General features: G+C 56.4%; 1 protein-coding gene across 1 annotated transcript; it reads left to right on the plus strand.

Annotated features, from left to right (window-relative positions):
• Positions 1–1,868: 1,868 nt before the first annotated feature.
• ACACB (acetyl-CoA carboxylase beta) lies at positions 1,869–24,145 on the plus strand. The gene is made up of 53 exons (XM_036393394.2): positions 1,869–1,923; positions 2,262–2,680; positions 3,342–3,468; positions 4,306–4,444; positions 4,675–4,784; positions 4,946–5,027; positions 5,434–5,532; positions 5,814–5,923; positions 6,176–6,286; positions 6,444–6,653; positions 6,963–7,133; positions 7,365–7,526; positions 7,700–7,863; positions 8,376–8,526; positions 8,603–8,706; positions 9,282–9,363; positions 9,929–10,074; positions 10,152–10,302; positions 10,381–10,515; positions 10,931–11,077; positions 11,154–11,342; positions 11,668–11,768; positions 11,848–11,936; positions 12,015–12,139; positions 12,418–12,531; positions 12,614–12,727; positions 13,068–13,157; positions 13,252–13,370; positions 13,600–13,737; positions 14,140–14,239; positions 14,331–14,438; positions 14,617–14,673; positions 15,255–15,296; positions 15,365–15,580; positions 15,656–15,811; positions 16,113–16,316; positions 16,736–16,891; positions 17,139–17,261; positions 17,585–17,854; positions 18,183–18,280; positions 18,425–18,545; positions 18,708–18,818; positions 19,028–19,171; positions 19,253–19,373; positions 19,518–19,614; positions 19,781–19,877; positions 20,083–20,218; positions 20,525–20,702; positions 20,829–20,941; positions 21,451–21,605; positions 21,759–21,929; positions 22,422–22,558; positions 22,681–24,145. Exons 2-53 carry the CDS (start codon positions 2,271–2,273, stop codon positions 22,805–22,807), a joined length of 7,128 nt encoding a protein of 2,375 aa, XP_036249287.2. The 5' UTR covers positions 1,869–1,923; positions 2,262–2,270; the 3' UTR covers positions 22,808–24,145.
• Positions 24,146–24,911: the final 766 nt, after the last annotated feature.

Below are 24,911 nucleotides of genomic sequence, written 5' to 3' on the forward strand. Positions count from 1 at the left end.
CTGTCACGGGCCGGGGGCAGCGAGAGAGGGAGCGGCACAGACGGCGGGGACGGCCCGGCACAGAGCGGGGGCCGCTCTCAGCGCGATGCCGGCAAAGCCGCAGCTCCGGCGCTGTCGGCCGGGCTGCTTGAGCGGCACGGGGGGATCCGCCGAGAGCCTCCGGCCCCGCGCGGGGACTCCTGCAAGGGCCCAGGGCCGCCGGGCTCCGGCCCTCGGGGCTTTATTCTCCGGCAGCCCGAGCCCCGCGGCTGCGGGGCAAAGAAGGAAAGGGGGCACGGGAAGAGAGGAGCGAGAGCAGGGCATGAGAAAGGGCGGCGAGGGAGCTCGGGCTGCGCAGGAAAGCGGGACGGGAAGGGAAAGCCCGGGACGGGGGTACAGGGAGGCTGGGCAGAGGAAGGAGAGAGGAGGAACAGAAGGGAGTAGCGGGGTAGGGACAGGACAGGAAGGAGCCGGGTTTGTGGGGGGAGAGGGAATGGGGGAAAGGGAGCGAGAGAAGGCGAATACGGGGAGAAGGAAAGGAGAAGTAGAGAGAGCCTGGTTTGAAGCCAAAAAAAAGGACCCCAGACACCAGAGTTCTGTATTAATTTGTGGTCTTTGTGGCAATGGGAATTTACTTTCAGACTCTGGTGAAGGGATGTCAGTTCTTACCGAGCTGCTCAGCTTTTGTGCATGCTCTGCTTCCTCCATCCCACACAAATCCAGTTTGCCTATTTAGGGGGAATGGAGCTGTCTCCATGGGAGGAAAAGGGTTTTGGTTTTAGCTTTTTGCTACAGATTTATTACAAAAATGGCTTCTGAAGGCTGTAAAGAAAATACAGGGTCAGGAGCTGTTGCTTGGTGTATCCATGATCTCAAGAATTTGGGATAAATCCTCTGTTCAGCCACAGGGAGGCTGTGACCAAGACCCTTGGTAATGCTTTTGAATTTTTTGTTGGCATTTAGACAGGAAAATCAAAAGGTTTTAGATTCTTCCCGAGTGTGGAATCACCTGGATGACAGGTGACTGGTGAGCTGTGCTGAGCAAGGACCTGGGGGTATTTGCTGAGGGCAGCAGCAAAGGTTTGTTCATTGACATCTCCCAGTTCAGGGACTGACAGCTGCAAATTACTCCAGATCTTTTTAAGATCTTAAAAGAGGGAACTTTGTGCTTTGCCACTTGGGAGGAAATTCAAGTTTCCACCTACTGTTGGCAAGAACTGTTAGGATTTCCAGGAGGGAGAGGTGTTGACTTCCTACTCCTGGGTTTCCAGCCCATCTTTGACTTTGTAATTACTTTAATGGAAGTGAAAAGCCCTTTTGTTTTTTTTTGAAATGACACCAGTTTTTATAGAATATCCTTGTTACCCTTCCTCTGGTGTTCTCTCTGAGCTGACACTATCACCAGTGAATTTACACTGGCTGTGGCCTTGCTGTATATGTTTGCTTGGGTTTTTTTCCCCCAGTGTGTTTTTTAAAATAAAAATGACTTTGTTTACATGATTTTGCATTGGTATTTTAGCTCGGGCAGGGAGGGGGGTTGGAATGGGGAGTCCCTGTTCCCCCCAAGGAGCCAAAGCCATGAGCATGTCCTTGTCCTCGTCCCCGTGACCAGGCACAGGGCCAGGGCACCTTTGTCCCCCAAGGATCGGGTGTCCCCCTCCCTCCCTCCCTCCCTCATCTCCGGCAGAAGTTTTCCAGACACGTTAGCAGGGAAATATTTCTGCTTGACGTGACCGTCACGTGCGAGACCAAACTGGAACAGCCGGGCAGAGGGGGGGGCCGTGCTTCCCTCGGGGGCGGCCCTGGCACGGCGTGGGCTCCGGCCCGGGGAGAGCGGGGAGGGACAGATGGACACACGGACTGACCGCTGACACCGCAGCGACCCGGGAGCCCAGCGTGACCGGCGGGGTCTGGCGAGGAGGGGGCTCGGGGCTGGTAGCCATGGTGAGGGGGCGAGGGCTGAGGGGAAGGTGAGGGGCTGAGGGGAAGGTGAGGCGCTTTTCCCTCACCCCCATGCCCAGCTCTGACGGGGATAATTGACCGCACTTACCGCGCTTCGGGGGTCCCGTTCAACACCCCCCGGTGTGAGGGCCGGGCTGGGGGCCGCCATCCTGAGGGTGCTGTGAGGGCCGGCCAGGCCAGGCCAGGCCAGGCCAGGCCGTGTCACCCCCGGCTCCTCACGGAGCTCCGCTCCGGCCGAGGGCGGCCGGTGCTGGAGCGTTTGGGACGGGGCCGTTGTTTTCAGCGGCACAGCCGTGACCGCCGTGCTCCGTCTCCCCCAGGGCCCGTGAATGCTGCCGGCTGCGCTGCTCCTGCTCGCTTTGCTGCTGCTGCTCCTTTGGGCCAAAATGTCCAATTCTCGGTGCGAGCAGGAGAAGGAGCCGGAGGAGAGCCCCGCCGGGCCGAGTCCCCCGGGCCAGCAGAGCCCCCCGGGCCAGCAGCCGCCGCCGCCGCCGCCGCCGCGGGCCGGGCGGGCGGGCGCGGAGCAGGAGCAGCTCGCCGTGTACAACCCCGCGGCGCTGCGCCGCCCGGCCCTCGCCAAGTTCGTGCTGGGCTCCTTCGACGACAACTCCTCCGATGATGAGCTCATGGCCACGGCCTTCAGGGTGGGCCGGCGGCGCAGCAGCCTGGTCGGGGTGGCGGGTACCGTCCCCGAGCCGCCCACCGTGAGCACCATTCTGGAGCCCAGTGCCGGCATCAGGTACGGATGGCAACCCCCGATGGTCGGAGCGTGGTCGGGTAGGGATGTCCCGGTTAGGGAGGGCGGGTGCTTGTGGTGGGTACGTTACTGTTGGTAAAACTGGGGTCCACATGTGCTGGTGCTCTCGGAACCACAAGGTGATGCCCCCAGTCCTGCTCCCTTTGAGGGAGGAGAGCCAGTGTCCTTGGCTGTGTGACAGCAAGTGCCACCTGCAAGAACCAGGGCAGGGGGTGCTCTCCAAAATCTGTAGTTTGGATGTGGGGCAGCTGACTCCCTGCTGGCTGCACTGGGCAGCTGCCATGGGAGCACAGATGATATCCAGAAGAAACGACTTGGAAGCCAAATGCTGCTGCCTGCCTCCTCCAGCTGCTCTGCTCTGGCTAAAAATAACAAACCTTTAGCTGCAGGGACATGTTGTGACACTCTACAGCCCGATGGTGGCTCTTGCCACACAGGGTTTGAGGTGGTGCTGCCAGCAGTATCCGTGCTGCTCTTCCATCCTTCCACAAAGAATTTCTTGAGTCACATTGTAGATATGGTTGGTGACCTTTTCAGGACAGGCTTTGCAGGGTTGCAGGGGCTGGGGGAGGGCTCGCTGGAGTGGCTCTGGGCTCTCTGGAGTGGCCCTGGGCTCAGTGACAGCCACCACATCCCACCACAGGCCCAGCATGTCGGGGCTGAGCCTGGCGAAGAGGAGCCACAGGAAGATGGACCTGCAGCGGGATTTTTCCGTTGCCTCCCCAGCCGAGTTCGTCACCCGCTTTGGGGGCAACCGTGTCATCGAGAAGGTCTGTCCCCACACATCCCTGCTTGTGCCTGGCTAGGGGGTCACTGCCCAAATGTCCTGTGTCTGCCAGGCTTGGAGAAATGGCAGCCCAGAGCTGTTCATTCCATGGCTTCACTCGCTCTCATGGGCTGGGAGAGGGAACCCCACGCAGCAGCTTGGCACAAACGATGGTGAAAATCCCATCCTTGGTTATATCCAGTGCCAGACATCAGCAGTGTTATTGAGGAGTCTCATGCTCTGCTGGGATGTACAACCAGCTGTTGGAAATCTCCTGATTAGCACAACCCCCCTGCTTTGCTCCACACTTAACCCCTTGCCCCTGCACTGCTGTCACAGACATATTTTATGAAAAATCCTTTCTTTAGGATCTTTTCTTCTGAGAAGCTGAGAAGCTTCAGCTTCTCCATGTTTTGCTGCTTTGGAGTGTGATTTGGAGAATTGTTTACCCAGCTTGTGAAATTGTTTTTACTTGATGACCAATGACAGCCACCTGTGTCGAGGCTGTGAGCAGTCACAATATTTTATTATCATTCTTTTCTATTCCTTTCAAGCATTCTGATGAAATCCTTTCTTCTATTCTTTATTATAGTTTTAATATATGCTTTTCTTTTAATATAATATATATAATAAAATAATAAATCAGCCTTCTGAAACATGGAGTCAAGATTCTCATCTCTTCCCATGTCGGGGATGCCCGCAATTCCTACATTTGGTGACCTCGAGTGAGGAACGTTACCAGATTTGGTGACCTCGAGTGAGGAACATTAGCACACACTGCCATCCCTTGAGGTAGCAAGGACAGGGCTCACCCTGCCACCCCCTGTCCCTGTGCCCCCAGGTCCTCATTGCCAACAATGGCATCGCTGCTGTGAAGTGCATGCGCTCCATCCGCCGCTGGGCCTACGAGATGTTCCGCAACGAGCGCGCCATTCGCTTCGTGGTCATGGTCACCCCCGAGGACCTCAAGGCTAACGCAGGTAATTCCTGAAAATATCCCCGAAAAGGAAGTTCCCTACCTGGAGCTGAGCTGGGGCAGCCCTTTCCTGCCTGGCATGTGAGGGTTCTCCACAGCCTGGAGTCACACAGTTTACTCCCGCACAGCCAAATACAGGAGTAAATAATTTCTCCCTGCTCCGGGATGGAGGATTTGGGAAGGGGATCTGGCTCAGGGGATCTGGCTCCTACCACTCCCCGTGCTCTCTTGCAGAGTACATCAAGATGGCAGATCACTACGTGCCAGTCCCTGGAGGGACGAACAACAACAACTACGCCAACGTGGAGCTGATCGTGGACATTTCCAAACGGATCCCAGTCCAGGTAGTGGCCATTTGTGTGTCTCCCACCTCCTTGCAAGGGCAGTTCCTGGGCAGAGGGGACACCCCAAAAGGGGGTGATGTCCCTGTGTGCTGAGGAGTTGGGCATGGTAGGAGATGCCAGCACAGGGGTAATGCTCCCACTGCTGCTTCTCCTTGTGCCAGGCGGTGTGGGCTGGCTGGGGACACGCCTCAGAGAACCACAAGCTGCCAGAGCTGCTGCAGAAAAACGGGATAGCTTTCCTAGGTAAGGTCTCACTGCTTCTCCGTGCTGGCTGTTGGGCTGGTGTGTGCACTCACAGTCACTGCCAGGGACACTGCACTGGGAATGTCCCTTTGGTGCCTCTGGCATGCCCAGCCCATGGAGTGGCAGTCCTCAGGCTGGTTTCCTGGGGCTGGAATTCCCAGGATTCCCAGGAATCCTGCTGTTTTTTTGAGTTTTCCTTGTAATGTTCAGGCTGATGCAGTTCACAGAGGAACATTGGGTGGGAGCAGACCTTGTGGGATTCTCAGTCCTGAGCTGAGCAGTGGGTTTGGGGAGGTTCCTTTCCTGTATCCCCAGTCCTTGCAGAAGGCTGGTGGGGCCGACTCAGTGATGTGGGGATGGGCTGGTGGATTGGGCACCTCCTCAGCTCTTCTCTCCCTCTCCAAAGGTCCCCCCAGTGATGCCATGTGGGCGCTGGGGGACAAAGTCGCTTCCACCATCGTGGCTCAGACCCTGGAGATCCCCACACTGCCGTGGAGCGGGAGTGGTGAGTGTCTCCTCACAGCCCCCACACTCTCCCTGCTCCCCTCTTCCCTCCTCCCTGCCTCTCCTTCCCCACAAAACAAGCACCAGGATTGGGGTCCTTGCTCCATCTGGCCACACATATTGGGGACCCCATTGCAGCAGCTGATTTGGGGAGAGGGATTTTGGAGATGGAGTGCGAGGAAACAAGAGAAATGATGGAACCCTCAGCTCCCTGGGCACACCCAGCATGCCACCCCAGTTGTGCCACCCTGGTAGTGACCACAGCCCTGGCCATATCTGCAGGTCTGGTGGCTCAGTGGTCTGAGGAGGACCAGAATCATCAGCAGGCCATCAGCATCCCCCTGGAGACGTACGCGCAGGGCTGCGTGAAGGACTTGGAGGAAGGCCTGGAGGTAAAGCTGAGCCTGTAGGCAGCTGCTTATCTCTTGCCCACCATGATTCCTCCTCAGAGCCTGCCTGCCCTGGCCCTTCTGGCCTCCCAGCACACACCACAGTGACACAAGGCTGTGCCAGCAGCAGTTTGTCCCACTGAATGAGTGTCACTTGGGATAATCCTGCTCAGGGATGCCTGGAGTTGTGTGGGCCGTCAGGGTGGTGTGCTGGCGTCCAAAACACTACAGTCACCCCAGCCCTGACCCTCCCAGGTGGCCATGAGGATCGGCTACCCCCTGATGATCAAGGCAGCAGAAGGTGGCGGGGGCAAAGGCATCCGAAAAGTGGAGGCAGCAGAGGAATTTAGTGCCTGTTTCCGGCAGGTGAGAGGTGCCTGGAACCCCCATCCCTGTTCCATCCCATCCCGGCAGGGTCCTACTCCCAGCCGGGGCACCTCCCACTTCCTGCCGCAGCTCTGCCTCCATCCTGGGATGGATTTTGGGGGGTGATGCCAGAGCAGGACCCTCTCCCCCACTGCAGGTGCAGGCGGAGGCGCCCGGATCCCCCATTTTCCTGATGCAGCTGGCGCAGCACGCTCGGCACCTGGAGGTGCAGGTCCTGGCAGATGAGTACGGCAACGCCATCTCCCTCTTCAGCCGGGACTGCTCCATCCAGCGCCGCCACCAGAAGATCATTGAGGAGGCACCCGCCACCATCGCTGCTCCCGCTGTCACCGAGATGATGGAGAAGGTGGGTGGCCTGATCTAAGGGCAGCATGAGGTTTTAATGGGAAACTGGGCTGGGTTTATTGAGGTTTTAAGAGGGGGAGGGACCCCTGAGCTGAGCAGGACTCCCTGTCCAGGGTGGTCGGGTACAGGAACAGCCTCCCCAGGGAAGCGATCACAGCCCTAAGTGTGCCAGAGTCCAGGGAGCGTTTGGACTTCCAGGCACACGGTGGGGTTTTGGGGGTGTCCTCTGCACAAGCAGGAGCTGGATGCCGATCCTGCGGGTCCCTTCCCAGCCAGGATTCCATGAGCCAGGCGTTTCCCTCTCCCGCAGTGCGCTGTCCGCCTGGCGCAGATGGTTGGGTACGTCAGTGCAGGCACCGTGGAGTATCTGTACGGAGAGGACGGGAGCTTCCACTTCCTGGAGCTGAACCCCCGGCTGCAGGTGGAGCACCCGTGCACGGAGATGGTGGCGGACGTGAACCTCCCGGCTGCCCAGCTGCAGGTACCTGCACGCACGGCTCGCTCCAGGGGTGTTAGAGGAGGCACTTTGGGCATTTAGGGAGGGGCATTGGGCTGGAGCCTGGCAGAGGGAAGCTGTCCCATATCCCAGCACGGAGGGTGCAGGTGAAAGAGGTGTGGCAGCTTTCCTTCTACTCTGACTTCCCATTGGGAACTCTCCATTCAGACTCTGGCGGTGTCTCCCTGGCAGCTCAGGCCTTTGTCTCTCCTGCAGATTGCAATGGGCATCCCCTTGCACAGGATAAAAGACATCCGGGTGCTGTATGGGGAGAGCCCTTGGGGGGACACCCCCATCTCCTTCCACAGCCCCTCCAACCCCCCCGTGCCCAGGGGCCACGTCATTGCTGCCCGGATCACCAGCGAGAACCCCGAGGAGGTGAGCTGGGCTCAGGGTGGGGACAAGGGACTCTGCCACCTGTGGGGTTGAACTGGGCATGGTCCTCCCCAGCCAGACAATGGGATCGGTGCAGTCCATGGGGGTTCCCCTTCCCTGTCTTGCTGCACGAGTCTCAATCCTGGTTCCTCCATCTCTGCTCTGTTTTGGCTCAGGGTTTCAAGCCCAGCTCGGGGACGGTGCAGGAGCTGAACTTCCGCAGCAGCAAGAACGTCTGGGGGTATTTCAGTGTGGCAGCAGCCGGGGGGCTGCACGAGTTTGCTGATTCCCAGTTTGGACACTGCTTCTCATGGGGAGAGAACCGGGAGGAGGCCACCTCGTGAGTGTGGCAGGATGAGCTGGAGGGCATGTGGCCTTGGGAGGAGTCACAGTTGGTGTGTGAGCTGGGAAAAGTGGTTTTTATCTGACAGGACCAGAACGGTGCTGCTGTGCTAAGCACCTGGCTATCTGGCCAAAGCCAAAATGTTTTGGACTGTGGTGGTGCTACAGTCCCACTTCATCCCCCTGGTCCTCAAGGACATGTTGAAGTCATCTGCTGAGCATTGCTTAGTGCCCACGAGCAGCAGTGTCCATCAGGAACTGAGCAGCAGTTTCATGGACAAGCTGATGGGGCTTGGAGTAACGTGATCCAGTGGAAGGTGTCCCCGTCCATGGCAGGGGGTGGATTAAGAGAATTTTTAAGGTCTCTTTCAACCCAAACCATGCAGTGGTGATAAAGGTGCTGGGGGCTCAGGAGCTCATCAGCCTAGGCCCTGAAGCTCCCCAGTTCCCTCTGCTGGGAGCCAAGTGCCACCTTCTCAGTCATTAATGAAGGACTTTTCTCCCTGAAAGGAACATGGTGGTGGCCCTGAAGGAGCTGTCTATCCGTGGGGATTTCCGGACCACGGTGGAGTACCTGATCAAGCTGCTGGAGACAGAGAGCTTCCAGAACAACGAGATACACACGGGCTGGCTGGACCACCTGATCGCCGAGAAAGTGCAGGTGGGGATGATGCCCTGGGGTCACCACTCCCCTCCCTTGGGCTAAGACCCAAACCCCTTTGGTTTTGCCCCCACAGGCAGAGAAGCCAGACACGATGCTGGGGGTTGTCTGTGGTGCCCTGAACGTGGCAGATGCTGCTTTCAGAACGTGCATGAGCGACTTCCTGCACACGCTGGAGAGGTGCGGAGTGGGGGCTGCCCAGGGGGGGCTCAGTCATGTGGGAGGCACCTTCCACCAGATCAGGTTGCTCCAAGCCTCCTGGCCTTGAGGAATTCCAGAACTGGGGCAGCCACAGTGGACACCTGAGTGTTGTTCTTCTGGGACATCTTCCTTCCAGTTTGGCTTTACAAATTCAGTGACAGTAGCACTGTGACAGGCAGGGACAGGGGTATCTGGATCCTCAGCTATCAGTTTGTCTGGACAGTAGAAAAGGTTTCCCATGGCTGGGAAAACAGTTTTCAAGGGGAAGTGGCTTGGCTGTGCAGTTTACTTTTGTTGTTGAATATCAAGGTTATTCCTCTAGCCTTGGAGGACTCCCAGGGCTCTCCCATGTGCCTTATCTGAGTGTTTTCCCAGTGCCTGGCCTCCCTCCAGATCTGGCTGTGCATGGTGCTCATGTGGGTCACTTAAAGCTGACACTTGTCCCCTCTGGTCACCATTGTGCCCTCTCACCAGGACTGGGAGCACTGCTGACATCCCACATGCTTGGAGAGGCTGGGAATGCCCTGGGGCCTGATCCCTCCATTGTGTTTCAGGGGCCAGGTGCTGCCAGCAGCCTCTCTGCTGAACATCGTTGATGTGGAGCTCCTCTATGAGGGTGTGAAGTACATTCTGCAGGTGAGGGCAAGGCTGTGCTCCCCCCAAACCAGCCACAGTGCTTCTCAAGGGGTCAGGGACATGCTTCTGTCCCAGGGGAGAAAACTGAAATAAATACAAAGCTGTCCTTTAAAAATGAGCAGCATAAAAATGAGCTTAATAACCTCATAACCTTAATAACCTCATTTTAACCTGACAGACATTTTCATACACCCCGTTGCCCTGAGTTTATTAAGGGACTTCATTTTCTTGCTTTTAAACCAAATTAGTTGGACTTCATGCAAAACTCCTTACTCACAATGAAAGTGGCCGGTAAGCCATGTGTTTCACCAGTTCTGGGCTATGAGTTAAACCAGTTCTGGGCTGTGAGTTGAGTTAAACCAGTTCTGGGCTGTGAGTTAAACCAGCTCTAGGCAGAGTTAAACAGCTCCTGGGTGCAGCCTGAGGTTATGCCTCCTGCCTTCCCAGCACAGCCCCATCCCATGACAGCAGCCATTGCACTGAGCATGGGGAGGTGGCCCCCCAGCCTCCAGCCTTGCTGTCCAGAGTGTTTTGGTGTTGCACTGAGGGTGTCCCCTGCCCACAGGTGGCCCGCCAGTCTCTGACCACCTATGTGGTCATCATGAACCGCACGCACATCGAGATCGACGTGCACCGCCTCAACGACGGGGGGCTGCTGCTCTCCTACGACGGCTGCAGCTACACCACCTACATGAAAGAGGAGATCGACAGGTACCCCCTGCCAGGGCTGCCATCTCCCCTCCCCAGAGGCCACCAGCTGGCTGGTGACACCTTTCCTTGTCCCTTAGGTACCGGATCACCATCGGCAACAAAACATGCACCTTCGAGAAGGAGAAGGACCCGACGGTGCTGCGCTCACCCTGCGCGGGGAAGCTGCTGCAGTACATGGTGGAGGACGGCGGCCACGTGGACGGGGGGAAGGTTTATGCAGAGATCGAGGTGAGCTTTGCAGAAGAGCTGGAGGAGCAACGTTTTTGGTGCTGCTGGCTCCTGGTGACCGCGTCCCTTCCTCGCCAGGTGATGAAGATCATCATGACGCTGGCGGTGGAGGAGGCGGGGCAGCTGCACTACGTCAAGCGGCCGGGAGCGCTGCTGGAGGCCGGCTGTATCATCGCCCGCCTCCAGCTGGATGATCCCTCCAAAGTGAAGCCTGTGAGTCTCCTAGGGGCGGCCATCCCCTCCTGCCAGCTCTCAGCTGGCATCCTGGGAATGCTCCCTAGGGGACAAAATGGAGGAGATGCTCTGGTGGGGCATCACAGTGAAGGTCATGCCATGTCCTTGGGTTGTCTTTGGGTTCAAGTGCTGCTCCACATGGATTGCTCTGCTTCCTCGATGTGCAGACGCTCACATGCACTAAAAAAGTGCATTTATAGCACTAAAATCTCCAGGTTTTCCATGTTATTTTCATCATGAGACACTGGCAGATCCATTATGCTCAATGTCAATTGCTTGCTCATATCTGACCCAAAGCATGGATTGTGCTGGGTTTCTGGGGCACCTGCAGCTCTCAGGAGCTCTGTTTCTGCCAACAACAACAGTTCAGCCAACCTCCCTCTGCCCTCTCCAGGCACAGCCATTCACAGGTGGGCTCCCAGCCCAGCAGACCCTCCCCATCACTGGTGAGAAGCAGCACCAGGTTCTGCGCAACGTTCTGGACAACCTGACCAACGTCATGAACGGCTACTGCCTGCCTGAGCCCTACTTCAAGACCAAGGTGGGTGCCAGGCACCATGGGTACCACCCGGTTGCCACGAGGGCAAGTCCAGCAGCACCAGCTTCTGCTCCTGCAGGTGAAGGAGTGGGTGGCACAGCTGATGAAGACCCTGCGGGACCCTGCCCTGCCCCTGCTGGAGCTGCAGGAGATCATGACGAGCATTTCGGGACGGATCCCGCTGGCTGTGGAGAAGTCCATCCGGAAGGTGATGGCGCAGTACGCCAGCAACATCACCTCCGTGCTCTGCCGCTTCCCCAGCCAGCAGGTGAGTGGCAAAGGGGGCTCACATCCTCTTCACTGGAGCCAGCTGGGAGCTCCTGCCTCAATTTGTGCTGCCAGGATTTTATAACAAATGAAATGAGTGAGGGAAATATGTGGAGGTTTATATTTTGTATGTGTGTTTGGTTTTGTATGTGTATTTGCTTCTATGTGTGCCTTTCTTTTTTATATTCATTTGTCACTTTGCATTTTTCACTTTGGGGGGAAAAAACTAAACAAACAAGGGAAAGGCTCTGGATGGAGTAAGCAAAGGGGGAGATGGCAGCCTCGTGCCCCTGAGCCACCCTGGACCCCGTCCCCTCTCCCCACAGATCGCCAGCGTGCTGGACACCCATGCAGCCACGCTGCAGAGGAAGGCTGAGCGGGAGGTCTTCTTCATGAACACACAGAGCCTGGTGCAGCTGGTGCAGAGGTGAGCCCCGTGCTGTCTGTGACCCCCATGTCCCCCCAGGGGCACCTCCTCACAGCATGATGGGCTCTTTGCTCCCCAGGTACCGCAGTGGCATCCGGGGCTACATGAAGGCAGTGGTGCTGGACCTGCTCAGGCGCTACCTGCAAGTGGAGACACAATTCCAGCATGGTGAGGACTCGGGGCTCTCTGGGGGAGCTGCAGGGCTCTCTGGAGGAGCTGCAGGGCTCACCAGACCCTGCTCCACAGCTCACTACGACAAGTGTGTCATCAGCCTGCGGGAGCAGTGCAAACCCAACATGACCCCTGTGCTGGAGAGCATCTTCTCCCATGCCCAGGTGGCCAAGAAGAACCAGCTGGTCATCATGTTAATTGTGAGTACAGCCCATGCCTGAGACTCCAGGAGCAAAGGCTGGTGGCAGGGAAGAGTCAAGGCAGCTCTGCACTGCTTAAGTGTCCATTCCTGCCTCATTATCGCTTTATTTTAATTATCTTCCCTCTGTCGTGTTGTGTGGCTACTCTTGGGTCAGAGAGAGCCCATTTTTGTGCTTTGGGTCTTGTCCCCTTTGGCTGCATGGGGCTGGGATGCAGGACGGAGCCATCCCACACAGTGAGGAGCCTGAGCTGAGCCGTGGTGGTTGTGACATTGCAGGACCAGCTGTGTGGCCGTGACCCCACGCTGACAGATGAGCTGACGACCATCCTCCATGAGCTGACACAGCTCAGCAAGACCGAGCACTCCAAAGTGGCACTGAGAGCCCGGCAGGTCAGCCAGCACCATGCAGTGCCACGCCATCCCTGTCCCCATCCCTGTCCCCCAGGCTCCCAGCTCCTCTCTCCCCTGGCAGGTGCTCATTGCCTCTCACATGCCCTCCTACGAGCTGCGGCACAACCAGGTTGAGTCCATCTTCATCTCTGCTATTGACATGTACGGACATGAGTACTGCCCTGAGAACCTGAAGGTTGGGAATTATGTGTTTTTCCAGAGGGAATTTGGGTGGCTTTGGGGAAGGGGTCTGGCTGCAAGTGGTTTAGTCCTAAAAACAGCTAAAAATCACTCAAAGCCCTGTTGTAGTGGCTTTGTGGAGCAGAGGAGGGGGTGCACCCCAGTGCTGCCAGTCCCTATCCATTGCTCCGTGTTCCATTTGGGAGGGAACAGATGTGTGGATTCATGTCTGGCTCTAGTGGTTCCCCCATGGTGGGCTGGGTGTTCCATGGCACCCTAGTGACCAGTCCCTCCACACTGAGGTACCCCCTAAATCTCACTTCATCCTTGCTCTAAATTTTGCTTTCTTCCCGCAGAAACTGATCCTGTCAGAAACCTCCATCTTTGATGTGCTCCCCGTGTTCTTCTACCACACCAACAAGGTTGTGCGCATGGCAGCGCTGGAGGTGAGGCCTGGGGGGGCACAGAGGGGGCCTGAGGGTGGCATGGGGAGCCCAGGGGTGGCAGGGGCAAGGTGGTACCTCCTGTGTCCCCTCACAGGTGTACGTGCGGCGGGGGTACATTGCCTACGAGCTGCACAGCCTGCAGCACCAGCAGCTCTCTGATGGCACCTGCCTCGTGGAGTTCCAGTTCATGCTGCCCTCCTCCCACCCCAACAGGTACAGGAGTCCCTCCCACACACCTGTCCTGCTCCCCTGGACACAAAGCTTTTCTTTTCACAAAGCTTTGGGGTTTGTATCATCCCCTCTGTGCAAAGTGGGTGCTGCCACCACACTGTCCTGTTGCCAGTGGAGCAGGATGAGCCCTCTCCAGGTCAAGGTCCCCTGTGGGAGCTGTGTGGTCCCACATGGTGCCTTCCCCAGGGCTGACACTTGCTCCCCATGGCAGGATATCCGTCCCTATCAGCATCACCAACCCTGACCTGGCTCGGCACAGCACTGAGCTCTTCATGGACAGTGGCTTTTCCCCCACGAGCCAGAGGATGGGAGTCATGGTGGCCTTCCGCAGATTTGAGGACTTCACAAGGTGGGGGTGCAGGGACACACCTGGCCACAGTGTTTGTGCATTTTGGGTTATTGGAGAGCAAACTGGGGTGGAAGAGCCACAACAGGGGGAAGCTGGGCTGTGCTAGAAGCAGCTCCAGTTCCCAGCATAGCTACAGACTGGGTATTCTCAGTACAACACTTACCTTGTGGGGACATGAGGAATGTGGGGAAAGCTTACATGCACAGCTTACATTTGAACATGAATGCAGCAGAGCTCAGAGCTGCATTTCTTAAGCTGTGGGTTTGCTGTGGGATGGTGGGGCCATTGTGCTGGTACCTGTGTCCCTGTCACACTGTCACAGTGGGTCCTTGGCACTGTCCCTTCAGGCAGGAGCTGGGCACAATGTGCTGGCTTGTGACCCCACCTCTGCTGTTTGGGCAGGAACTTTGATGAAGTGATCTCGTGCTTCTCCAACTCCTCGTCGGACAGCGGGCTCCTCAGTGATGCAAAGGCCACTACCTACGATGAGGAGGACACCAAGGTGGGCGTGAAGCTGCTGCTGGTACCCCCGGGTGGGGTTGGGACAGCACTGATGCTGCTGGCCAGGGTTGACTGTAGGGTTTTGTTGCCAGAACATCCGTGAGGAGCCAATCCACATCCTCAACATCGCGCTCTGCTCAGCTGACCACGTGGAAGATGAGAAGCTGGTGCCCATCTTCAGAGCCTTTGCCCAGTCCAAGGTCTGTTGCTGGGGCTGGACCCTCTTTTTGTAAACCCTGCAAGCCAGAACGCTGTACCTAAGGCACTGCCTCCTCTCCACGCAGTGCACCCCAAAATGCTGCAGTTTAGGTTTTGTTTGCTCCCTTGGTGGAAATGTTTAAGCTCTCTTAACTGGTGGCATCTTCTGTTTCTGTGTAGAAAAATATCCTCGTTGAACGTGGTCTCCGGAGAATCACATTCCTCATTGCCCAGCAGGTGAGTGCAACCTGAGATTCTGACATCTATAAATACCTTACAGGCACAGCACTGAGTGATGGATGGACCCACTGTGCTTCAGGAGCTGGGAATTAATTAATGAGCAATTCAATGAGTGATTCCTGTATCATCCTTTATCCTGCTCATGTTTCCAGTAATGTGGTTCCTGCAGAACCACTCCATAGCTTTAAGCTGCCTTTAGAAGCCATCACAGAATAGAAGCCCAGAGTGGTTTGGGTGGGAAGAGACCTTAGAGTTCATCCTGTTCCACTCCCTGCCATGGGGTGGAACTCTCCACTTTCCCAGGTTTCTCCAAGCCCTTTCCAACCTTGCCTGGGACACTTCCAGGGATGAGGCAGCTACAGCTTCTCTGGGCAGCCTGTGCCAAGGGCTCACCTCCCTCGCAGGGAACAATTTCTTCCTAAAATCCAATCTAATCAATCCCTCCCAGCTCTTTTCCCTTTGGGGGAGAACAAAGCCTGCAAGGTTTTTTTTTTTAGTGGAGAATCAATCAATAGAGAATCAACAATCCTCTGCAGGCCAGGCCTATTCACATTGCTTCTCTCTCCCTTTTGCTGCAGAGAGAATTCCCAAAGTTCTTCACGTTCAGAGCCAGGGACGAGGTAAGATCCCGTGGGAGCGGTGCCGGCGCGGCGCTGGCGCGGCCCTGGCTCACGGCTGTGCCTGGCAGTTCGCAGAGGATCGGATCTACCGGCACCTGGAGCCGGCGCTCGCCTTCCAGCTGGAGCTGAGCCGCATGCGCAACTTCGACCTGACGGCCATCCCCTGTGCCAACCACAAGATGCACCTGTACCTGGGTGCTGCCAAGGTTCAGGCGGGCACCGAGGCCACCGACTACCGCTTCTTCATCCGTGCCATCGTGCGCCACTCCGACCTCATCACCAAGGCAGGGTGGCGCCCGGGGGCACAGTGAGGGTGCAAGGGTGGCCTGGCCCCTGCTGAGCCACCTGCTCCATCACAGGAGGCTTCCTTCGAGTACCTGCAGAACGAGGGCGAGCGGCTGCTCCTGGAGGCCATGGATGAGCTGGAGGTGGCCTTCAACAACACCATCGTGCGCACTGACTGCAACCACATCTTCCTCAACTTTGTGCCCACCGTCATCATGGACCCGTCCAAGGTGTGTTTCTTGGGGTCCTGCTTCCTCTGTCCTGGAAAAGTGGCTCTGTCATCTCCTATACTCAGGACCACTGCACAGATGGGCAACCACCCCCCACCATCTTTCCCTGTCCCCAGTGGAGAGGGTGAATATCAGCACCAGGCCCCACCAGGAGGCATGGAGAGACAGGAGGGGCTCACCCAAAGCAAATCCAAAATGGCTGTTTGGGGTGGACATGCAACAGGGCTGCTCCAGCCTTGGCATTGTGTGCTCAGTGTTGTCCCTGAGGTCACCAACCCTTTTTTGTGCCATCCCCGTGCAGATTGAGGAGTCAGTGCGCTCCATGGTGATGCGCTACGGCAGCCGCCTCTGGAAGCTGCGGGTGCTGCAGGCTGAGGTGAAGATCAACATCCGCCTGACGCCCACTGCCACCGCCATCCCCATCCGCCTCTTCCTCACCAACGAGTCCGGATATTACCTGGACATCAGCCTCTACAAGGAAGTGAGGGATCCCGGCACTGGCAGCGTGAGTAACCCCAGCAGTGACTGCAGGAACCCAGCCATGGCTGCCCGAGTGCTGCCAGCTCCAGCAGAGCCTTGGGGGGGCTTCTGCAAAACTCCTTGTGAACCTGCAGTGCTGGTCTGCCCAGACACCCTAGACTTCCAACAGCATTCCCACAGCTGGGTTGGTTTCATCCCATCTGTCTGTATCCAGTTGGGTTCCTTGGGTTGATGCTGGTGTGGAGCTGGGCAGTTTTGAATGCTGGAGGTGATGGTCAGTGTTAGGGTGTCACTAGTACTGGCAGCACATCAGTGTGGCAGTCCCCTCAATAGCAAAAAAATGGGTGGAAAATCACCTTGACCGAGCAGGGCTCAGCAGTGCTCTGGAAGAAGAGTCACCATGACATCCAGGGAAGGCAACCAATGCTCTGCTCTCCTTTCCAGATCATGTTCCAGTCATATGGGGACAAGCAGGGGCCGCAGCATGGGATGCTCATCAACACCCCCTATGTCACCAAGGACCTGCTGCAGGCCAAGCGCTTCCAGGCACAGTCCTTGGGCACCACCTACGTGTACGACTTCCCAGAGATGATCAGGCAGGTGAGTCTGGCTGAGCAGAAAGAGACTCCAAATTATTGCTCTTTATCCCCAAATATTCCCACCTGAGGAAAAGGTCCCTCTCCTTGGGCTGTTGAATGAGAAAACAAAAAGAACCCAAGCTCCAACATTTTTGGCTGTATGAAACATTTCTAAACCGATTCCTAGCTCTTGGAATTCCTGAAACTAGATGGTCTTTGAGGTCTCTTCCAAGCCAAACCATTCCAAGCAACGTGCTGTGTCTCCACAGGCTCTCTTCAAGCTGTGGGGCTCCTCAGACGTGTTTCCCAAGGACATCATGACCTACACTGAGCTGGTCCTGGACTCTCAGGGGCACCTTGTGCAGATGAACAGGGTCCCTGGAGGGAATGAGGTAGCAGGGAATGATTTGGAGTTGGGCAGAGGAGGCAAGTGGGAATGGCTGGTGGCTTAGTCTGGCTGTGTTTAAAGCTTGCAAGATGCTCCTCAACCATTTTGTCTGTTGGTAAATGCCACCTGCAGCTCAGCCCCCATGTCTCTTGGACGTGGCACTCAGTGCTCTGGTCTAGTTGACAAGGTGGTGATCAGTCAAGCATAGGACTCAATGATCTTGGAGGTCTTTTCCAACCTGGTTAAATCTGTGGTTCTGTAAATGACTCTATGACTCTGTGACTCTCTGGAAATTCTTCCTTGTAACCTTGTGCCATTTCGAGGCAGGTGGGGATGGTTGCTTTCAAAATGAAGCTCAAGACCCCCGAGTACCCCAAAGGCCGGGACATTGTGCTCATCTGCAACGACATCACACACAAAATTGGCTCCTTTGGGCCTGAGGAGGACCTGGTGTTCCTGAGGGCCTCAGAGCTGGCGCGGGCCGAGGGCATCCCCCGCATCTACATTGCCGCCAACAGCGGCGCCCGCATCGGCTTCGCTGACGAGATCAAGCACATGTTCCAGGTGGCCTGGGTGGACCCAGCCGAGCCCTACAAGGTGTGTGGGCACCTCCCCTTCTGCAACACAGGAAACAACAGAGGGTCTAGCTGGGGAAGGGATGAGCAGAGTTAAGCTGGGATGTCAAGTTGTGGGATTAGAGCAGGAGTGAGGCCATACCCTGCACCCAGCACCATGGGGATGGTTCCTTTGGCTTCTCCCACGTGGTGGAGGTGAAGGTGTCAGTGCTGGCATGGCTGCTCTGTCCAGCTCTGGTCCCTGAGCTGCTGCACAGCATGGTTTGGGATAGGTTTGGGAAAGGGCCATGTTCCACGTGAGCATGTGTGTAGAGGGCTCCACAAGTCATCCTTCTCCTCTTTCCTTGCAGGGGTTCAGGTACCTGTACCTGACTCCCCAGGACTACACGAGGATCAGTGCCATGAACTCGGTGCGCTGTGAGCACGTGGAGGAAGGTGGAGAGTCCAGGTGAGTCCCATATCCCATGAGACACACAGAGCCACCCCAAGCTTTGCCCTACACCCCACCGGGATGCAGTCCCCACCTCAGCATCCTGCCAGGCACATCATGCAGGTGAGTGCTTCCCACACCACAGCTCCACTTTCCCTGCAGGTATGTCCTGCTGGACATCATTGGGAAGGACAATGGATTTGGGGTAGAAAACCTGAGAGCTGCTGGTACCATTGCTGGGGAATCCTCCCGTGCCTATGATGAAATAGTGACCATCAGCATGGTACAGTGGGGCCCTTCCCCTCTCTGCTCCTCCCCTCTCTCCTGCTGGCTCTTAAAGTCACCATGGGAGGGGTGATAGGATGCAACAAGCCCTTCACAGCATCCTTCTCCAGGTCTGTGCTGCAGCCCCAGTGACCCCAGGTGTCCCTTTGTGTGTGCCCAGGTGAGTTGTCGTGCCATCGGGATCGGTGCCTACCTGGTGAGGCTGGGCCAGCGTGTCATCCAGGTGGAGAACTCCCACATCATCCTCACAGGTGTCACAGCTCTCAACAAGGTACCAAGCTCTGGCTGCATGTCCTCCATGGCACTGTCCTTCTCACCACTACCTGTGTGGGCTCCTTCCCTGTCCCATGGAACATCAGCCTGGATAGAGGTGGAAATTCAGCCTCAGCCTAGAGGGAATTTGCCTGTGCAGAGGTTTGGGCTGACAAACAGAGCAAGGGAGCAGCTCCTGTGTCAGCAGAGCCCCATGTGTTTCCCTAGGTGCTGGGACGGGAGGTTTACACATCCAACAACCAGCTGGGAGGAGTGCAGATCATGCACAACAACGGTGTTTCTCATGTCACTGTCCCAGATGACTTTGAGGGGGTCTACACCATCCTGCAGTGGCTCTCATACATACCCAAGGTAGGAGGGTGCTGCAGGGGGGAAGGAGGGGGATGTCACCCATACCTGGCTGGTGACCTGCCCTCGGGGTCTCCCTTACAGGATAACCAGAGCCCGGTGCCTGTCACTGCCATAGTTGACCCTGTTGAAAGAGAAATTGGTTTTGTCCCTTCTAAAGTCCCCTATGACCCCAGGTGGATGCTGGCAGGGAGACCCCATCCAAGTAAGTGAGAACAACCCAAGGCCTGTGCAGCACTGCTCCCAAATGATCCTCTAGGTGCAGAAGATGCTCTTGGCTGTGGGTTGGTGCTCAGGAACCCTTCAGGGCTTGCCCTTGCACCACTCCATGTTTTCCTGTGCTCTGCAGCTCTCAAAGGGACCTGGCAGAGCGGCTTCTTCGACCAGGGCAGCTTCATGGAGATCATGAAGCCGTGGGCTCAGACCGTGGTGGTTGGCAGAGCAAGGTACTGCCAGGAGCAGGGGATGGAGCTGGGATCCCGCATGTGTGGCCCCTCACCTTCAATCCCTGTCTGCCGCACTGCTTTTGGGATGGTGGAGAGGGAGCAGCTCTCTGGTGGGGCTGGGGTGGAGGGGAACTGGCCTTGCTGAGCCCACCCTGCCCTGCCACAGGCTGGGAGGTCTCCCCGTGGGTGTCATCGCTGTTGAGACCCGCACCGTGGAGGTGACAATACCTGCTGACCCTGCCAACCTGGACTCAGAGGCAAAGGTGAGTGGGGTACAGCTGGGGCCAGGTGGCATCTGAGAGGAGCTGGAGGGAAGGGAGGAGTAATAGCTCAGCATGATCCTTGGGCATAATTTGCCTTGATTCAGATGAAATCAAGGGTGCTGGGGCAGTTTGTTTTCTTGCAGCTGTTTCATGCGGCATGCCAGGAAGAACTGGCACAGTCTCAGCTGCTCTCTGTCTTTTCCAGATAATCCAGCAGGCTGGACAGGTCTGGTTCCCAGACTCTGCTTTTAAAACAGCCCAGGCCATTCGGGACTTCAACCGGGAGCACCTCCCGCTGATGATCTTTGCCAACTGGAGAGGCTTCTCCAGCGGCATGAAAGGTACCTGTGCTTGGGATGCCCACATTCCCGTGGTGTGTGACAAAACTCTGTCACCCCTGCCACCCCACAGGGTCCTGAGATGGCCCAGCCTACCAGGGTATGCACCACTCTGGGATGTGGGGTTGGGTTGGGCTGGGGAGGTCATGGGGGATCACAGGGCAGAGGCCCCAGGGGTTGGTGGCTTCCTGCTGGCTGGTTTTGCAGGCTGCTTTGTGTCTCCAATAGACAAGGTGGCTTTGGGCAGCTGGGAGGAGGCTGGGACAGTGGCAATGGGACACCCATCCCCTGAGTCCCTTTGGCTTTCAGACATGTACGATCAGATGCTGAAGTTCGGCGCCTTCATCGTGGACAGCCTGCGGGACTTCAAGCAGCCGGTGCTGGTGTACATCCCCCCTCACGCCGAGCTGCGCGGCGGCTCCTGGGTGGTCATCGACTCCACCATCAACCCCCTGCACGTGGAGCTCTACGCTGACAAGGAGAGCAGGTCAGCATCCTGGACACCTCTGTGTGTCATCCAAAATACCCGTGTGTGTCAGCTGCCTGGACACCTTGTCCTAGGATTTATTCTCCTATGCACACCAGTCCTTGCTTTACCAAACTTCCCTTCCAGGGGAGGCATTTTGGAGCCTGGAGGAACAGTGGAGATCAAGTTCAGAAAGAAGGATTTGGTGAAGACCATGAGAAGGATTGATACAGTTTATGCCAAGCTTGTTGAACAGATGGGTAAGGAAAGGGGGTTTGGGGTTGTAGACATTGGTGGTGGTAAGTTAAACATGAGGCTCAAGCACTTTGGTGGCAACCACCAGTGTCCTGGGAAAACTCTTTTTGTCTTTTCTGTGGATGGAGCTGAGAGGATGTGGTGGTACTTTAGAACACCTGGTATCTCCTGGGGGCTTTGTCAGTGGGTTAAATGGGGCTGGGGTCTTCTCCCATGCTTTGAGATGAAGGATGGCCGTGGCTGCATTGAACTGGTTCCTGCTGCATTGAGAGTTCTTTTCCCCCGTGTCCCTCCAGCCTGCTACAACGTGGTCCCCCTGGCAAATGCCCTCTCCCCTCTCATGTAGCAGGCACTGAGTGTGGTGTGACTTCCTTGTGGCCATGGCTTGTATGGCTGTGGTGTCGGTGTGCCAAGGAAAGAGCCGTGGCACTGGGCGTGGTGGCCGATGTGGGAGCACAGAGGCGACGCCCTGGTGGCATCACCGGGGGGCTGCTCAGCCCGCTGTGTCCCGCAGGCTCCCCCGAGCTGTCGGAGGCGCAGCGCAAGCAGCTGGAGAAGCAGCTGAAGGCGCGGGAGGAGCTGCTGCTGCCCGTGTACCACCAGGTGGCCGTGCGCTTCGCAGACCTGCACGACACCCCGGGCCGCATGCAGGAGAAAGGGGTCATCACGGTGAGCCGGGCGCCGGGGAGGGGCTCTGAGGTGACAGGCAAAGGTGGGGGGAAAGTCCCTTCGCTGTGACATCCCTGCCCTCTGCCCTCCATCCCGCCGGAGCCGGGAGCCAGCAGCCGCCGGCAAACCCGGGCTGTGCTCCGCTTTCCGCAGGACATCCTGGAGTGGAAGAGCGCCCGCTCCTTCCTCTACTGGAGGCTGCGGCGGCTGCTGCTGGAGGAGATGGTGAAGGGGGAGGTGCTGAAGGCCAACAGCGAGCTCAGCCACATCCACATCCAGTCCATGCTGCGGCGCTGGTTCATGGAGACGGAGGGAGCTGAGAAGGTACCCCCAGCCCCGGCTTCCTGAGGCACCTCCACAGCCAGGGCATCCCGAGGGATCTCACCTCGCTCTGCCACCATTCAGAGGTTTGAGTGTTTCAATGTGTGATGGGAATATGTGAGGATGGGTGGTGAAGCAGCCCTAGGCTGGGGCTGGCTCTTCAAATCAGGTGACTCCAGTTGGGTGCTGGTGCTCAGCGATGGCAAAATGGTCCCCAGATAAATATTTTTTACCATGACAGGGCTTCCTAGGGCAAAAATGGGTTTTTTAGCATTTGAGCTGTTCTCAAATGACACTCAGGTTGCTGTGCCTGCCTCAGGAAGCAGGACTTGCAAAGGAACAATGTTTTAGCTTTTTGCTATTTAAGTGGTTTGCCAATAGGTGCAGGTCAGGGAAGAAAAATCCCGTGGCCTGGATTTGGGGTTCCAGGAGGAGGGGAAGGGCTTGGGCTGTGCAGGCAGCAGAACCCCCTGCCCACAGGGCTGCTTTCTCCAGGGCTACCTCTGGGACAACAACCAGGTGGTGGTGGAGTGGCTGGAGAAGCACATGCAGGAGGAGGATGGCACCCAGTCAGCCATCAGGGAGAACATCAAGTACCTGAAGCGGGACTACATCCTCAAACACATCCGGAGGTGAGAGCCTGTGGGAGCTGGGATGAGAAGGGGGTCCCTGGGATGGGAGCAGCAGGTGGTGGAGACCAGGCAGTTCTCACTGCAGCCTCTCAGAAAACCTCTCTCTGCCCTGTGCCTTGCAGCTTGCTCCAGGCCAACCCCGAGCTGACCATGGACTGCATCGTGCAGATGGCTCAGCACATCACCGGCCCACAGAAGGCCCAGGTTGCCCATCTCCTGTCCAGGGTGGACACTGATGATCCCTCCTGAGCTGGACAATCACCACAGGGTAGGAGAAGCACCAGGACACAGCCAGACCTCACCTGCCCACCTGGCTCCTCAGCCCTTGAACTGAAGCCTTGGACTCTTGCTCATGTGCCTAAATAAAGGACACCAGTGCTTTTTAAAGTATTTTAAGCCATGGAGATGGTCTTGCCATCCATGCAGAGTCCCCTCTGGCACTGGGAGTGCTGCCAGAGGGGCAGATTGGCAGAAGATGAACTTGTCCTGAGCCAAGCCTGGAATCTGGACCTGGTGCAGAACTTGGTTTTAAAAAGAATCCAAAATATTTTCCTGTTTTAGTTGCCAGCCCTTGGTCTTTCAAACAAGCACCAGGTCAGACACGTTTCATGAGACTGGACAGAGCTGGAGGCACAGACCCCTGGCCAGGGCCAGTGTCCAGCTGGCTGGGTTCAAGCTGACCAGGCACCAAGACCAGGAAATGAGAAGCAGCCTCCAAGTGATGCTTTATAAACTGTGAGGAGCAATTTCTGTCATCCTTCCCCTCACTAGGGGGCAAAGAGTAGATGTGGCCATGAGTAGCTGATGGTCCAGGAAAGACCTCAGTGAGCTAATCTGGGAGCTGCTCCCATGGGAATGTCCAAGGATCCACCAGGCTTTGGCTGACCTGGCTGTGCCTCTCGCCCATCTCGTGTCCTTTCTGGCTCCTGCAGAGCCTGGAGAGGAGGGAGGATGGCTCCAGGTGCTCCTGCCCCAGTGACCTGGTCCCTCCTTGGAAGCAGCAGAGCCAGGGGGAGCTGTCACCTGCTGGGACCTGTACCCTGCTGCTCAGGTAGCCTTTGATCATCTCGGTCATGGAGGGGAAATTTGAAGTTTTCCAGTGCCTCTGGGTGTGTCATTTCCCCAGCACAGATTTACCTTGGGCTCAAAAGGAGGAGGTGGGATGGCAATGGAAGGTGGCACACCTGGCTCAAGTGCAGTGCTGGTATTGCCCTGGGGTGAAGGTGTTGGACACCTCCTGGGGTTGGGGGATCCCACAGAGTCTGTAGGAGGTCTCCCTGTCCTGGGATGGGGATGGGAATGGTCTTGTGGGTCCCTTCCTGGCTGGAAGGTGTCACTGCTGACAGGCAATAAACTGAGCTCAGCTCCCAAAGAACTCCCTGATCTCTGTGCCTTCTGTCATTGTCCCGAGCAGGGCCTGGTCTCTCTGGCACTGGGCAGCCCCTTTTCTGTGGCACAGGACCTGTTTGGGGTGGGGCAGCTCTGAGCATCCCTCCTGCCAGCCCCTGTCCCCACTCCAGAGCTTTTCCAGGCATTTCAGAGGGTTTCAGGAACAGGGTGACACCACAGAGGAAGAACTCTTACAGTAAATATCTGTAAACTCTTACAGTAAATATCTGTAAACTCTTACAGTAAATATCTGTAAATTCTTACAGCAAATACCTGTAAACTCTTACAGTAAATATCTGTAAACTCTTAGAGTAAACACCTGTAAACTCTTATTCTCCTGAAGAATTTGAGCCAAGGATCCACCTTCAACTTGGCCATAGGGTCTGTAAAGGGAATGAAGCATGGGGAAAACCCAGCATGACACCAGAGCAGGCACCACACAGCACATCCAGAATGCCCCAGGCATAGTGCTAAGAAATGTTTATTTAAAAAAGCAAAGACATTGTAGGTGACACCAGTCACAGCAAAGGATCATTCATCACATTTTGTCCTTGGGCAATAAATTATGACGTGGAGCATCACGGTGCCCTTCGGAAGAGGTTGCCATGGAGGGATGCACTAGGAGGATACAAGCACAGATGTTTCCAATCTTCATATTTTTCAAGCAAGGAAGTGCCCTGTGGGGCCAATCCAGCATCCTGCACCCTCCAGCTTTCATCCATGGATGGGTGTGGGAGAGAAAAGCCTGGGAGCACCTGGATACGGCGCCGGGAAATTCTCTGAATGCACAGGAACAGACAAAACCCAAGATATAAATATCACTTTTTGCTCACAGAGGTATAAGTAGACTAAATGCTAAATTCCAACATATTTCAGATGTTTCATCACATTATTTTCAGTGTATGTTAACAAGTACAAAGCAGGGTTTGAAGTTTTTTTTAGAAGCAACATTAGAATCAGGTTT

This window comes from Molothrus ater, chromosome 18, assembly GCF_012460135.2.
Source record: "Molothrus ater isolate BHLD 08-10-18 breed brown headed cowbird chromosome 18, BPBGC_Mater_1.1, whole genome shotgun sequence".
Lineage (NCBI taxonomy): Eukaryota > Metazoa > Chordata > Aves > Passeriformes > Icteridae > Molothrus > Molothrus ater.

Coding starts and splice junctions, on each gene's coding strand:
- ACACB (XM_036393394.2), top strand. CDS start 2,271: ATGCTGCCGGCTGCGCTGCTCCTGCTCGCTTTGCTGCTGCTGCTCCTT. Junction 5,924..6,175: donor ACTTGGAGGAAGGCCTGGAG/GTAAAGCTGAGC, acceptor TGACCCTCCCAG/GTGGCCATGAGGATCGGCTA. Junction 8,707..9,281: donor TTCCTGCACACGCTGGAGAG/GTGCGGAGTGGG, acceptor ATTGTGTTTCAG/GGGCCAGGTGCTGCCAGCAG.